This window comes from Pithys albifrons, chromosome 14 (genome assembly GCF_047495875.1).
Source record: "Pithys albifrons albifrons isolate INPA30051 chromosome 14, PitAlb_v1, whole genome shotgun sequence".
Lineage (NCBI taxonomy): Eukaryota > Metazoa > Chordata > Aves > Passeriformes > Thamnophilidae > Pithys > Pithys albifrons.
The window spans coordinates 7,791,549-7,805,805 of NC_092471.1; the positions used below are offsets into that span (position 1 = coordinate 7,791,549).

The following is a 14,257-nucleotide window of genomic DNA, read 5'->3' on the forward strand; positions in this document are numbered from 1 at the left end:
CAGAAGATCATGTTTCTCTGTATCCCTCACACTGAAATGGGCGTTGCAGTAGTAAGGTCCTCAGGATACGTGTGGTACCAGATCTCCCTTGTGTGCATTCATCTCCATTCAATCCTGTTGTCCTCTGCCATAAAGACTGTTCACAGGCTTCCAGAGACGAGATGTTGGAGACCATCCACATCTCCAGCACTTTGTATTGAGCGACTTCCCTCTTTCATAGGGATGTTATGTGTCTCCTCCAGCATGGTCTTGGATTGCAACCTATTTAGAGCACTTTCTCCAAATGCCTTACAAGGAGTCTCAGGTGCATCATTTAAAATGCCAGGGACTGCTTCTGTTTTGTCAGGGTATCTCTGATTGCATCTTAATTTCCTGTTTTCGTGGTGGCTAATTAACACTTAAACTTGCTTTTGAGGGAGCTTCTCTGTTCAACACTTTAGACAGACCCACTATGTGGTCGGCACTGCTGCATGGGGATGGAGTAATGCTCCTTGGACTGGCTGGGTGGAAATGGTTTCAATGAATGTTTTGAAGCTGGGCCAGAGAGTGAATCAAACATGAATGACCATGAGTCACGTTGGAAAATAGCCCTGCTGAGGGCTCAGGGGTGACGTGCCTGCTGCAAACAGCTCTGCTTGCACAGCCAGCGGCTGCACGCAGGCTCCGAAGGCTCCGAGGGTCCTCCTGCCTTGTCCTCAGCTGCAGGGTTGTAGCTGCCACCTCCTTCTGGTGTGGGGAGTGGTGTTACCCAGTGTGATGAGTGCTGAGTATAAATGAACCTGGGTATCTGTCATGTAAATGCTGTGTTGCGGGAGTTGAATGTGAGATAAAGGAGCTGGTCTCTGTGCCAGAGAGCCCTGCTGGGCGATTGTCCCAGAAGAGCTGAGCTGCAGTGAGTGCTGAGGAGGAGGGCACACTCCCGGTGGGTTTGGGATAGGGATAGTGGTGCACACATCCCGTCTTGGACACTTTTTCCTGAGAAATCCCACCATTATCATCTTCAGCATGTGTGTGCAGCAGGGCTCAGATAGTGTGACCATGTGTGACATCATTTGACTTGGTCACATTTTACTGCCTTCCCTGAGCTTGAGTGTCCCCTTGGGGTGCCTGTCCTTGCAGCCCTGGGGAGGGGTTGCATGACATATAAGGTGTATTGCAGTGCAAGTAATGTTTTGCAGAGTTAGGGGCTGTCCATATGACCTGCAGTGGTAGGTATACTGAAGGAGGGGAGCCAGACCCCCTCATCTGTTCCCCAGACCCCCTCATCTGTTCCCCAGACCCCTCATCTGTTCCCCACATCCCTGAACCAGATAAGCAAGGAGCTCTGGCCAGACAGTGATGGCTGACCCCATTGCATCTCCTCTGCACAGCTCTGTCCCATGCACCTTGGGGTAAATGTGTGGGTTGTTGCCCGAGGGGTAATTTTCTTCTCCTTTTCTCTTTTAAAGGTGAACCCCACACCACAGGGTACAAGAGCGCTGCTGAAAATGATGTACTGCCCGTACTGCCGAGGTCTGGTATCAGTGAAGCCCTGTTACAACTACTGCTTTAATGTCATGAGAGGCTGCTTGGCCAACCAAGGCGACTTGGACGCCGAGTGGAATATCTTTATCGGTAAGGCAATATGGATCAAAACTGTGTGTGAGTATACACTGATACTGTGTCCTCCACCTGAATGGCTTTGTGAGTGGCTGTGCTGAACTATAGCGGGTTTTTCAGATGTCTGTGATGGATAGCTTTTCCTTCCACACCTCTGTATACAGCACCCTTTTTGCCATTCACATTAACTTCTAAATAAATGAGACTTTTGCTGTGCCAGTGACTTCTGCTGCAGCAAGCTGTCGGAGCATGGACCTGCCATGTGCCTGTAGGCTTAGAGTCTCTCTTCTTGCTGGACCAAGCATGTATGCAAGCTGGTTTTTCCATACTGCTTCTTACACCTTATTGTCACCATACAGCTGTCCTTCCCAAAGACAGTTTTCTTCAGCAGCCTGGGAATCTTCCTGCTAGCCACGATGAGCTTTGGGGAAAGCTGAAGGCCTGGATTTTACATTAAAAAATTGAGTAGGACATGTGCCTGAATCTGTTTTTAAACAGCTCATTTGGCGCTCAGCCACCATACTTTTGCACTGTTGACAGGTCTTGCGTGACGCTATGTGAGTGCTTTTGCCATCCTCTTCCTCCTGTTTACTTCTCTTCCCTGCTTATACACGGTATCATTCCATACATGAAACTTAGAATGAAATGTTAGATTCTACCTCGGGTCAAGGCTCATCACAATTGGCAATGCATCACATTTTGGGGGGACACAGGCAATAGATAATGTTAAATGTTTTCATTTGTGCTCCTTTTCCATGAGGTTTGATTTATCTGTGATTGAGCATCCTTTGGGAGCAGTCGCTTCGCTCCAGTTAATGTGTGATGAAGTGCACATGTAAAGTATCTGCTGCTACCGAAAAGGCTGTGGTACTGTTTCCATCCCACTCGCGGAAAAAGACTGCTAGAAAGAAAAGGTTTCCTGTTCATTAAGCCGCAAGATAAAAAAAGGGAAATTGGTGATAAGTTAGCATTTTAGGCTAGATTTACATCTCAGAATATGTTTTTTTGTGTTCTGTGCTCTGGATTTTCGCTTTGCTGCCCTGCCAACTGGATATGTGCAGGATCATATTTTCAGAAGACGTTTTTTTTGCATGTGTACTCCATATAGGGAGTTAAATGTGACACTAAATTGGGTTTCCAAGTCATTCTCTGGGAGGCTGACACCCCACCCCCCATTCCTCCCAGCCGTTTTTCTCATGAGAATATTAAGTATTTCAACTACAATTGTTGCTGAAATAGCTCAAAGCCAGGAGACTTGCAAACATCTAGTCCAAGTAGAAAAGAGGAATCCCATGAAAGGGAAGGGCATAATGCCAGAAAACAGACAAAAGCACAAGCAGCTAATTGCTGTAGGTGGTATGCGGCTAAAAACGAACCTCGGGGGAAGCCGGCAAGCCCCGTCACACGAGACTGATCAGGGACGGCATACAATAATTAAGATTATTAAACAAGACAAAATAAATACATGTGATTCCAGGTTGGAAGCAAAGCTTTCTTCTTGAAGTACTTCCTTCCCAAGGGGCTTCCTGCCCACTCATTACTTAAGTATGGTATTAAGCTTCATTATGTTTATTGGCAGTATTTGCTTGGTTCTTGCACTCTGGGTTGATGCTTGCAGTGGAGTATGGATATGGAAAACTTAAGCTCTCCTTTCTTTAGGCAGTTTAATAACTGAACAGGTGCTGGTTATGTTCCAGATTTTGGGTTTTATCTCAGTTTGCCACTTGAAGCAAATTAAATTAAGTAGATCTGGTGTTTAGGGCAGGTCATGTGGGATAAATCTCTTGTGTGTGTGTTAAAAGTTCAAATAATTAAATAAATAAACAAGGAAAAAAAATCCCCATCCAAGCCACCCCACAAAATCCCTAAAACTCACCTACATGGGCTCAATGCGATTTTACATTGTAGGTTTAAGTACCAAACTATGGCAATGATTTATTACGAGTCAAAATCAGATTTTGAGCCTAGCAAATCAATTTAAAGATAGTTAAATGGGAGAACTTGCTGGAAGTCTTATATGCATTTGGGTGCATGTGCCTCTGGAATATGCATGTGTGTGTATTTATTGGGTCTATATGTAAGTGACTTATGTAAAGCTTTTCCAAGGTGGACTGTAAAGTTTGTAGGTTTTTTGAGACAAGAAGACTTGGTAATTTCTTATTTCTCCAAAGTACCATTTAAAGCTGAGGAGTATGAAATAATGACTGAATTGTACTCTTTTCTCCCCTTTAACTATCTAAATTATTTCTCCCTCTATTCCTGACACAATTGTACACCAATTAGACAGGGGTATACTTTGTTTCAAACAGGCTATTGGGGGGTTGGAGCTTTCCTGAATGAACAGTGTTAATCTCCAGTGCCTTTTCATTATTTTTTTCCCCCCACAAAGGTTTACTCTGCTCAAAGATGTCGAATTCAGGCTCCATATACATATCTGGAGTACTACTTTGTGTGCAAAGAATTTTTTTCCCCTTAAAAAAAAAAAGATTGTTGTTAATGAATGGTCAAGGTCTTCCCCCTCCTTCCCTCCCCTTTTAAATCAGATCTTGGGGTTAAGACTGAAAACTGCCTTTTGTTCTTCAAGTCAGACAGTGAGGCTGAAGATGTGGGTTTCTGATTATTGGTGGCACAATGCGAAAGAATTGCTTTCCTTCATGAGAGCGAGGTGCTTTGTTGCCAAGGATTGTCTCAATGCCAGTAGCAAGGACAAATGTATGCAAGAGGAAAAGGGTCTTTAAGGGATGGTGCTAGATGGTTGTGGCTTGGTTCTTTTTTTTCCCTCCCCAAATCCACTTCTCTGTCCCCATCACAGGGAGGAGAGTCAGTCTTTGTCATGCTGTGTGTTTGTAATACACGGCCAGGGTACACTTTTCACTCTGCCAGACTTCTGCGAAGCCAAGCTGAGCCACCTCGCCCTGGATTATAAATATAAATTACTTTGCACCAGAGCTGGGGCTAAACAGTTGCTGTTTATAATCAACTCCTGTCTCCCAGTAATGGGAAAGCTTTTTTAGGAGAGACATTGCTCCAAAGATTCATTCCTGGTGCTGGAGCAGCATCTTCCCCTCCTGCGGGCAGCGGTGCCGGCAGTACCCAGAACCCCAGCCAGTCTTATTAACGTCAGACGGGACTGGCAGAGGGAACTGCTGCTCGCTGCTTGCCACCACTGCTGGGGACACCAGCCAGCTCCTGGTGGGAGGTAAAAGTTTGCAGGATCCCTCGAAAATCTCAACTGCAGATGAGGGAGAGCCCCCCACCCTCAGCCCCTTTCTCCCCTCCCTGCTTCTTAATGAAAGTTTATTTCATTTACCGCTCCTTGCCTGTATCAATCCCAACTCCAATTATTACTTTCCTTATCTTTTCTCGCCAGCTTTGGCAGCTCTGCTGGAGGCCGAATGCATTTTCTCTATCGGCAGTCAAAGCAGAGGCTGCATTCCTGGGCTGTGATACATGGAACGCCATGGCACCCCTGCTAACAAAGGACCCAATTCGCTCTACATTCCCATGGTCTTGTGGATGGCCTGCCCGGCTCAAAGTTTACAAAGATGCCAAACAGCCAGAAGAATTGGGGTTTATGTTTCCTTTCAGTCTTTCACAAACACTTTATTGATCTGTGGCCTTTCCTGGCCACTCGAAGAATTAAGTAGTTACAAAATGGAATGATTTTTCTCTAAAAAACCCCCCAACCCTGTGCATTTTGTGTGTTTTATTATCTGTCTATTCATAATATTTTTATTTGAAATGAGCTGCTTCCTGCAAACTGCACCGGGATGTTCTTTATGCGCGTGAAAAACTCCAAAAGCTTTGACAATGATGAACACATTTAAGTTGTGCTCCACTTGTTTACAAAAGTCTCCATTTGGTAGCACATCAAAAGCATTTTTCTCTCCTCCGGCACAATGGTATATTCATGCTAGCAGTCATTACTCAGAGATTTGAAGCATCACTTTATTGGAGCCCACCACAATACAGTCTAAGACTCTTTGTTTCATTTGTTATTACCTTCTTTTTTTTTCTTTTTTTTTTTTTTAATGCATTTAGTTCAGACCTGTTTGTAGTCCCTGACGGCGAAATTCCAGCCATGCCCTGCAACAGCTCTGTCATTGATGCTGGTGGTGTGTGCCTGCAGAGCGAGGGGCTTTCCTGGGGGGACTTCAGTTCCTCCCTGGGTTCACTTCCTAAACACCCCCACCTTGGTGGAGCTGCATGAGGGAGAGTGGGTTTATCGACTGATAGGCCTTTGACTAACACCCAGCAAAACTTTAGAATGTTAAGTTGTCTCTAAAAAGTGGATGTTACAGGCTAGGAAGGCATCTGCAGTTCATGTGGGGGTTTTGGTGTTGAATTATTATTATTATTATTACTACTTCAACAACTATTATTATTATTGTAGTTGTTGTTATTATTTCACATGCAGACATAGCTTAATTGTATATTTGTCACCAGTTTGTGGGGTTTTTTTAATATAGTTTAACATGGCTGGGGCACTAAGGCAGAGCTACCACTGAATTGTTCAGTATGTGGAATTTCTTTATAGGGCTTTAACAGATAGCCAGAGCCCACAGAAGTTTTCTGGTTTTTGAAGGTACCTTCTACACTTAGGAGGAGGATAAATGTCATGGGAAACGCTTTTCAGGATTAATAGACTGACTGTGAAACACCCATTTCTCCTTAATGGAAGGGAACAGGCATATCTTAGGAGCAGGGAGGAGCTCCTTGGGGCCAGAGGGGCTGTTGTGTCCTGACCTCCCTCATCACTCAGGCTAGGAAAAATTGACGAATTAAATGCAACTGGAAAAAGATGAATTGGTGTCAGAGCATCATGAAATGATGTGGGAGATGAGACCAGCAAATGCTTTGGGGTTGAGGGTAGTGAAAACTGCCATTAAATTAAGGTTGCAGTGGGTGAGAAGAAGCTGGAGCTGAGTACCAGGTGTGTATCTGGAGGCATCTTCTAGGGGAGAACTAAGAAAGGTTGTAAATGCAATGCAGGGTGAAAGTCTTAATGCCAATAATAATTTCCCAGAGGAAGTAGGAGATGTTCAGGAGCTGCTGTGTTTAATGATGCATTTGGTGAGGACGTGCATGTCAGCACAGGAGTGACCCAATGTTGGCTGAGGGACTTTCCATCTCCCCTTGCCTGGAGATGTGCCAAATGCATCATGAGTGCACAGCATTCACCCTGGTCTCACACAGACTCCCTCATGCACATTGTCCATGTAATGCTCGGAGGTGCAATCACGTGGCTTTCCTGTAGCTGTCTGTAGGGGAGAGATGGTATCAAAGATCATCTTTGACCCTTGCATGTTGGTGTCTTGTGCTCAGGACCAGCACAAGGAAGCCGGTGGCTTTGAAAACAGTCTTGAAAAACAAATGACACAAGGCAACCTTTAATAAATGAGCATGGAGTGGAGGGTGTTAGTAATGCTTGTTCTGATGGGAGGAGCTGATTACAGGCTGCTGTTGGCAGGCTGTGGTGACTCTTCGTCATTTAACATGGCTTTTGATGTATATAAGCCCAAGGTTTGGTGCTGGCAGCCTGAAAGTGCCTGGTGAAGGTGTAGGCTCTGGGAACAGAGTAAATGTTTCCTGGAGATGTGCACTGGTCAGAGGCAACCCTGCGGTGGTTAATGTCCATGTGCTCAAACTGTTACTCTTGTTACCTGTTATTCTTGACGATCCTCCATTAAAAACCTTTGTTTTTCTCTCTCTGTGTCAGATTCAATGCTGCTGGTAGCAGAGAGGCTGGAGGGTCCCTTCAACATTGAAACAGTCATGGACCCCATTGATGTGAAAATTTCAGATGCAATCATGAACATGCAGGAGAACAGCATGCAGGTGTCTCAGAAGGTAAATGGGCCAAGAGGACATTTGGAATTTATTTATTCAATGATTTATTTATTTCGTTATTCTCGTCAATATGTTTTTTCTTGAATGACCTTTCAAGTATATATAAAGCTGATGTATTATTTTGGGCCGGGCCTGGGTTGGAACTTGGAGAAGGGAGACTTTTATGACCTCCCATTTCATAACATCCTTTCCTTCTCTCATGTAGGTTTTCCAGGGATGTGGCCAGCCAAAAACACTTGCCCAAGGCCGGACTGCTCGCTCTGTCTCCGATCCTGGTTTCACTCCCCGTTTCAGACCCTACACCCCGGACGAGCGGCCAACTACAGCTGCTGGCACGAGCTTGGACCGACTGGTGAGTGCCTGGTCCTGCTGGTGCCACGCAGGTGCTTCACACCCGTATAATTTTCTATTTTTAATTTATAGGGTTTCTTAATATTCTTTGTCTGTCTCAAACTCTCTGAGGGGTGTAATCTGGCCATGGCTGTAGACATGAATTACCTCAACGCTTCTAAGTCAGAGAAGTGCCTGTGCTAAAGGCTTGGCTTATGAGTAATATGTGTTTGAGGAGCAGTGTTTAATTTTGTATTAAAAAAGTAAATCAACCATCAAAACATGCAGCCTGAAGATCTGGCCTGTACATGTCTGTTGTGATAAAAAATACCTTCCCTACTTCGCTTTTAATGAGCATTTGGTATTCTGGATTATGTCTTGTGTTTCTTTTTTTCTCTTATTTAATAGGTTAAAGATGTGAAAGAGAAGCTGAAGCAAGCCAAAAAATTTTGGTCATCTCTCCCTGGCAACATTTGCAATGATGAAAAGATGTCTGTAGGCACTGTCAATGAGAACGAATGCTGGAACGGGAGCGCCAAGAGCAGGTTTGATGATGCTGCTGGCCCTGGTTTAACCCTCTCACTCTCTCCCCAGCCTTTCCCAGTGTGCTGGCCTCTCTCCCTGAGCCCTGTTCTCCTACAGGAGTGACTCCAGCTCTCCCAAGACAGTCTGCTGCTATTACGCCTCTTGTTTTTGTAAATGGGAGAGCTGGAACACCAAGCCAGAGAGTTGTCCAAGCTCTTTGTAGGGGTTTGTTTTAAAGGAAGGAAGTGAGTGTAGGTACTCAGTGCACCTCTTCTTGGACTAAAACCTCTTACTAATTGTTCATGGATTTGGCGAGCTCATCTGTACAAAATTCTGTATCATGGCCACAGAGCCAGATTGTGTTGTCTGACAGTGCTGCTGCCCCAGTGTCCCAGCTGATGTTTGCACCACGAGCTGGTTTCTTTGCTGAGCAAAAGCAGGGGTGATGGAGGCCAGAGACCTTCACTGCTAAGGTCAGTAGTGCAATGGGGCCAGTGGTTTCATTCACACTTTTTATGGAAAAAGAGTTACAAAACTCTTGGTTTGTAGTTTTGGTTTTTTTCTGGTAGGGAAGCAATTGCCAACACATGAGTAAGCCAAAGTTTTTCTGTCATATGGTTTATGTAACTGTTTAACTTTTATTTTGGAAATAGAAGTCTTTTTTTCTTCCTCTTTGCTTACTGAGGAAATAAGCACAATCCAAGATGTTCCATTAAAAAAAAAAACAGTTGTCTGGGGTTTTCCAACAGTTTTTCTAAGTAATAGCAATTTTTGCCCTTGATATTTTTGAGCCACAGGACTAAACCATACCTCTTAAATTTTGCACTATTTTGTGCACACCTAAAACTCTACCATGCTTGGCCAGGGCAATGCTTTGGGTCTCTGTGACAATAAATGGCTCTGGCTCCTGAAGACTTGTTTATCAGCAGCTTCTAAAGGGCTTTTCATGGCAGATATCCCCAGTGTGTGTGAGGGCTGGCACCAGTACAGAGGGGAGAGGGAGACTTGGCAGCACTAGTCAAGAAGGCAGAGAGGAGACTGGTCATCCTGTGTGGATTGTGCAAGATAATTTGTGTTGCTGTTAGTATTTTCTCAGTGACTCCAATAAGCTAAACGTTTGGTAGTCTTCCACACTTTGGTCTCTGACTTCTTTGAAACATGCAGTATTGGTCACAAATAATAACAAAACTACCACCACCAATAACCATCATCATAAAGACTTCCACCTTTAGGACAGGGTTTGAGCATACTTTTCAGGTATCTGCTTGTATCTCATTGCCTGGTCTCCAGAATCAGTAGACTATGCTAAAGGCTTTTCTCTCTCTTGTGATACTGATGTTGGCATCATTACCTAAGAAAAGTATTGTTTTCTTCTGTTAAACTGATTTTTCTAGCAAGTCAGGTAATTGGGGGAAGGAGAAATGTGTCCTATCCTTGATCTACAATGCTCCAAAGACCTGTTTTAGGAGATGTATTCTGTTGGATTTTGTTGCTTAGTCTCTCTTTTAAACCCAGAGGCTGTATGTGTGTTCAGACCTGAGCGTGCACACGTTCTGAGGCTGAGCAGCTTGGCTCTTCCCTGCTCCAGTGCGTGGGGCTACAGGATCTCATCTTCAGCATCACAGATGTTTTCTCCTGCTAGGGTTATTAGGGAAATTGCATCTCATGTCTGCATGGTGAGAAGCACACACTTAATATTCCACCTTGATGATTAAGGTGCATTATGCAAAGCCAGAATGACATGCTTGTCTCCAACAGTTACTATAGGTTTCTCCGAGATAAGTAGGGCCTCGAAGGTTGTTTTCCCAAAAGTGTCATCTAACTGGGCATCAAGGCATCTCAGCACCTTGTTTTGTTCTGTTGCCTGCAGTGAGCTTATTTATGCTGTTGAAAGCCATTATTACTATAAACCCCAGATCTTCTTTCTCTTTTCAAGCTAGGGAGAAAATTGTCCAGCCCCTGCCTTTGTGGCGCAGCGTAAATGAAAACAGTGTTTAATTCCACATGCTGCAGAGATTGTAGGGAGGGAAGTTGGGATAAGAAGCCAGAGAAGGGCTTTGTGAGGTTTAACCCATGGGAAGATCCTATTGGGCTCAGAGTGTCACCCAGACTGAAAACAGAGATGGCATCGCCAAGTTCCTATGCTGTCACCCTTTGGCACAGGGACCCTGCTGAGGTGCAGCTCTTGTACCAGCAGCAATGGTTTCTTTTCAGGTATGACTTTGCGGTGACTGGAAATGGCTTAGCAAGTCAAGTGAATAACCCAGAGGTTGAAGTCGATATTACCAAGCCAGACATGGTGATTCGCCGGCAAATCATGGCTCTGCGGGTGATGACCAACAAGCTGAAGAATGCGTACAGTGGGAACGATGTCGACTTCATTGACATAAGTATGTTTGCTGTGGTTTGCCTTTTGCTGTTTTTTTCCCCCCTTTTTAATTGGATTTCATGCTGACACCATGTAGCTGGTTAAGCTTTAGCTATGGGGGAGTGCTTTAGTAAAGAGGGTGGGAAGTGGCATCTCTGACAGGCTGTCTGAAGAAGATTGTTCCCACAGAGTGATAGAGCAGTTTGGGTTGGAAGGGACCTTTAAAGGTCTTCTAGTCCAACCTCCCTGCCATGAGCAGGGATATCTTGAACTAGAACAGGTTGCTCAGATGCCACTCCATCCAGTCTGACCTTTAGAGTTTCCAGGGATGGGACACCTCCCACCTCTCTGAGCAACCTGTGCCAATGTTTCACCACTCTCATTGTAAAAAAACCTCTTCCTTATATCTAGCCTAAATCTACCCTCTTTTAATTTCAAACCGTTACCCCTTGTCCTATCACAACAGGGTCTGCTGAAAAGTTTGTCCCTGTCTTTCTTACAAGCCTCCTTGAAGTATCAAAAGGTTGCAGTAAGGTCTCACTGGGGCCTGCTCTATTCCAGGTTGAGCAACCTCATCTCTCTCAGCCTGTCCTCACAGGAGAGGTGTTTCAGCCTCTGAGCATTTTTGTGGCCTCCTCTGGACTTGCTCCAGCAGATCCTTCCTGTGTCGGGGACCCCAGAGCTGGATGCAGTATTCCAGTTGGGATCTCATGAGCAGAGGGGGCAAATCCACTCCCTTGACTTGCTGGTCATGCTGCTTTTGGTGTAGCCCAGGACACAATGGGCTTTCTGGGCTGCATGCACACAGGTTTGATGAATGAACACAGCAGTCCGCTTAACCAGAGGACCCGCACTTACATCTCAGAAACACCAAAACAGCCATTCCCTTGCCTTTTCCTCTTGCTATCCTCTGCTCTCCCGCTGCAGAGAGCAGAGGAGGACAGCAGGTGTGTTTGTCTCCCACAGGTGAGGAGAGCAGCGGGGAGGAGAGCGGCAGTGGCTGCGAGCTCCAGCAGTGCTCCCCGGAGTTCGAGTTCAACGCCACCGAGGTCACTCGGAACTCCAACAAGAGCGATAAGAACGTGAACACTTCTGCTGCTGCCAGGAGCAGTCTATCACAAGCAGCCTTGCTCCTTAGCATTATGTTCTTGGCCATGCAAAGACAATGGAGATAATTGTGCAGCATGGGGGGGGGGGGGGGAAAGACTTTTATTATCAAAGGTAGAAGGCACCTGCTTTCACTTTTATACCATCTAGAGACTTTGCTTTTTAAGTTAATGGACAACAGTGTACAGTTTTTACTATGTTGCCACTGGTTTTAAGATACTGATTTTTTTTTCCCTTGCTTATTCTGGGAATAACAGGAACGGGGAGTACCAGCCTATCCCGTTCACCAAGAGTCCATTTTAGAAGTGGATATCAAAAATGTATATACAAGCCTGTAGTTAGCTCTGCATTTGTGTCTTTTATCACTTTTTTTTTCTTTTGCTGTATTTCTCACGAAAACAAAAACCCCAGGGTCTTCTTTTGGCCTGTAACAAGTATGTGTTTCTGAAATGAGAAATATCTGTACAGAAGCAGGTTTTATTTATCATGTTATCTTATGGGGAAAAATAATTGCCCAACAAGCAGAAAATGTTTCATGTAGTTAACTTCCCATTTATCCACATTATGTTAGTTGCCTTATCTGGAGAGAAGTGGAAGTCATTTGTCTTTATTATGCGGTAAAACAGAAGGTGAAGGCAGAGCTGGTCAGTGTGCCAAGGGCCCCGTTTGCATGGGGCATCCATGCCGGGAGCAGGTTGTGCTTGCTTTACAGGAGGTTTGGTTAAATTGGAAGGGACTACAGAGAATTCCCATTCTGCAGATGCTAAGAAGAGTTTTGTTTGTTCCTCGGGATCCTTACAATTAGCTGTAACTCCTGTGGGTCAGCTCCTGACGTGCATCCCCCATGGGAACGAAGCATTAAACTTGTTCGGTTGGAAGCAATTTGTTGTCTCACAAATCCAAATGCCAACTCGTGTCTTGTCTGCAAATCTGTTAGGTGAATGCTGGATTGATTTTTTAATTGTTCTGGTTTTAAGGAGTCCTTTGTGGGCGGGTAGGTGGGGGGTGTTTGGTTTATTTTTGCAAGAGTTTTGTTTCCTCTCCGATGGGGTAAAAAGGAAGGAGCAGGCACAGTGGCAGGCAGATGGGAGTAGGAGCTGGTAGGGCTGAAGACACCTCCTTTTTGGTATTGTCTCCTGGGAGCTGATGCCCAGCACTTGTAGCTTTTCAGCACTACCTGAGACACCCTCCTCTCTCTCCCTGTGCTGTTGCAGTTGGAACATTGTGGTGAACGGCAGCTCATGAATAAAAGAAATGCATATTTTTAAGAACAGAGATGAAATAATTTTTAAAAGAGTTCAGCAAAAACAAAGTCTTTGGAAAGACTCAAAATTATTCTGTACATCTCCTCCTGCTTTGGGTAGCCTTTAGGTCTGGCTGGACACCAGGATCCTGCTGGGAGAGCAATCCAGAGAGAGAGAGGGTTTGCTCTATTCCACCCTTGTTTCTTAAAGGATAATTTTCTATTTTTATATTGAAGCATTAATTACTTGTTAGCTCAGGGTCAGCATTATATTCAACTTTATTTTCACACCAAATTTCTGCAAAGCTATAAAGATGGAGTATTCTTGGCTGGTATAAACAATCCTGGAGGCTTAATTTTACTAGAAGTAGCCAGTTATTTATTAAAACATGATGTTAGTAGAGTTAGGGATATTTTGGCTAGATTATTTTTCTTTAGAAAATAAATCATGGAACCATAAAATTGAAAAAGTTATAAATTTATGTGTGGGAAAAAATGGATTGTAAATAGCTAAGTTGCCTTGCGAGGAATTGGAAAATGTGCTGATACTTAGAAACTACCTCAGTTCTGAGGAATTTCCTTTCTAGCTTTGAGTGCTATTGCATTTACTTGGTAGAAGTAAATCTGGTCTCCAATATGTAGCTGAAAGAGTTATCCCTATAGACCTTGTTAGATTGTTTTTAATTTAGAGGGTTGAACTACATCCAGCTGTTTTCTTTCAGCTAAGTTCCCTAACAAAGAGAATTTCTGAATTAAATATTGCTGATGGTTTCCATGACTTTTCCTGATTTGTTTGGTTTCATGGCATTTTCTGATTGCCCTTTAATTATTTAAATGGTTCTAGCCATTTGAATTTTAATCCTGAAATAAACAAACCTTAGATGCACTACCATTGTAAATATATCGCAGTAAGGTCTGACTGGATAACCCTTCTGGCTCGTACCCAGCTGGCAGGCCAGCAGAGCTAAATGAAGAAAAAAAGAATAAAAAACTAAAACTTACTCAGAGCTCAGAGATTGGTGGAACAAAAGCTCTTGTGTTCAGAGGGGCTGCCTTCAACGTCTCCCTTTTTGGCGTAAGTATTCATATGTAAGAAAGTTGCTTGTAAATTCTCCTGCTTTTCAGCATTTCTGCTCAGAAAAGAAAAACACTTCTGAATTTATATTTATCATTTTACAACTAATTGCTTACTAATTATTATTCCTTAGTTTGGTACAAGCCACCAATGCAAAGAC

At 44.1% G+C, this 14,257-nt stretch overlaps 1 protein-coding gene across 1 annotated transcript in view; it reads left to right on the forward strand.

Moving 5' to 3' along the window:
* GPC4 (glypican 4) overlaps positions 1-13,908 on the forward strand; it is a 67,465-nt gene extending 53,557 nt beyond the window's left edge. The window contains exons 4-9 of the mRNA XM_071569698.1: positions 1,449-1,614; positions 7,319-7,449; positions 7,655-7,801; positions 8,188-8,324; positions 10,519-10,694; positions 11,639-13,908. Of these exons, the coding sequence (XP_071425799.1) occupies positions 1,449-1,614; positions 7,319-7,449; positions 7,655-7,801; positions 8,188-8,324; positions 10,519-10,694; positions 11,639-11,847 (966 nt within the window). The 3' untranslated portion in view covers positions 11,848-13,908. The remainder of the gene's footprint in view (positions 1-1,448; positions 1,615-7,318; positions 7,450-7,654; positions 7,802-8,187; positions 8,325-10,518; positions 10,695-11,638) is intronic.
* Positions 13,909-14,257: the final 349 nt, after the last annotated feature.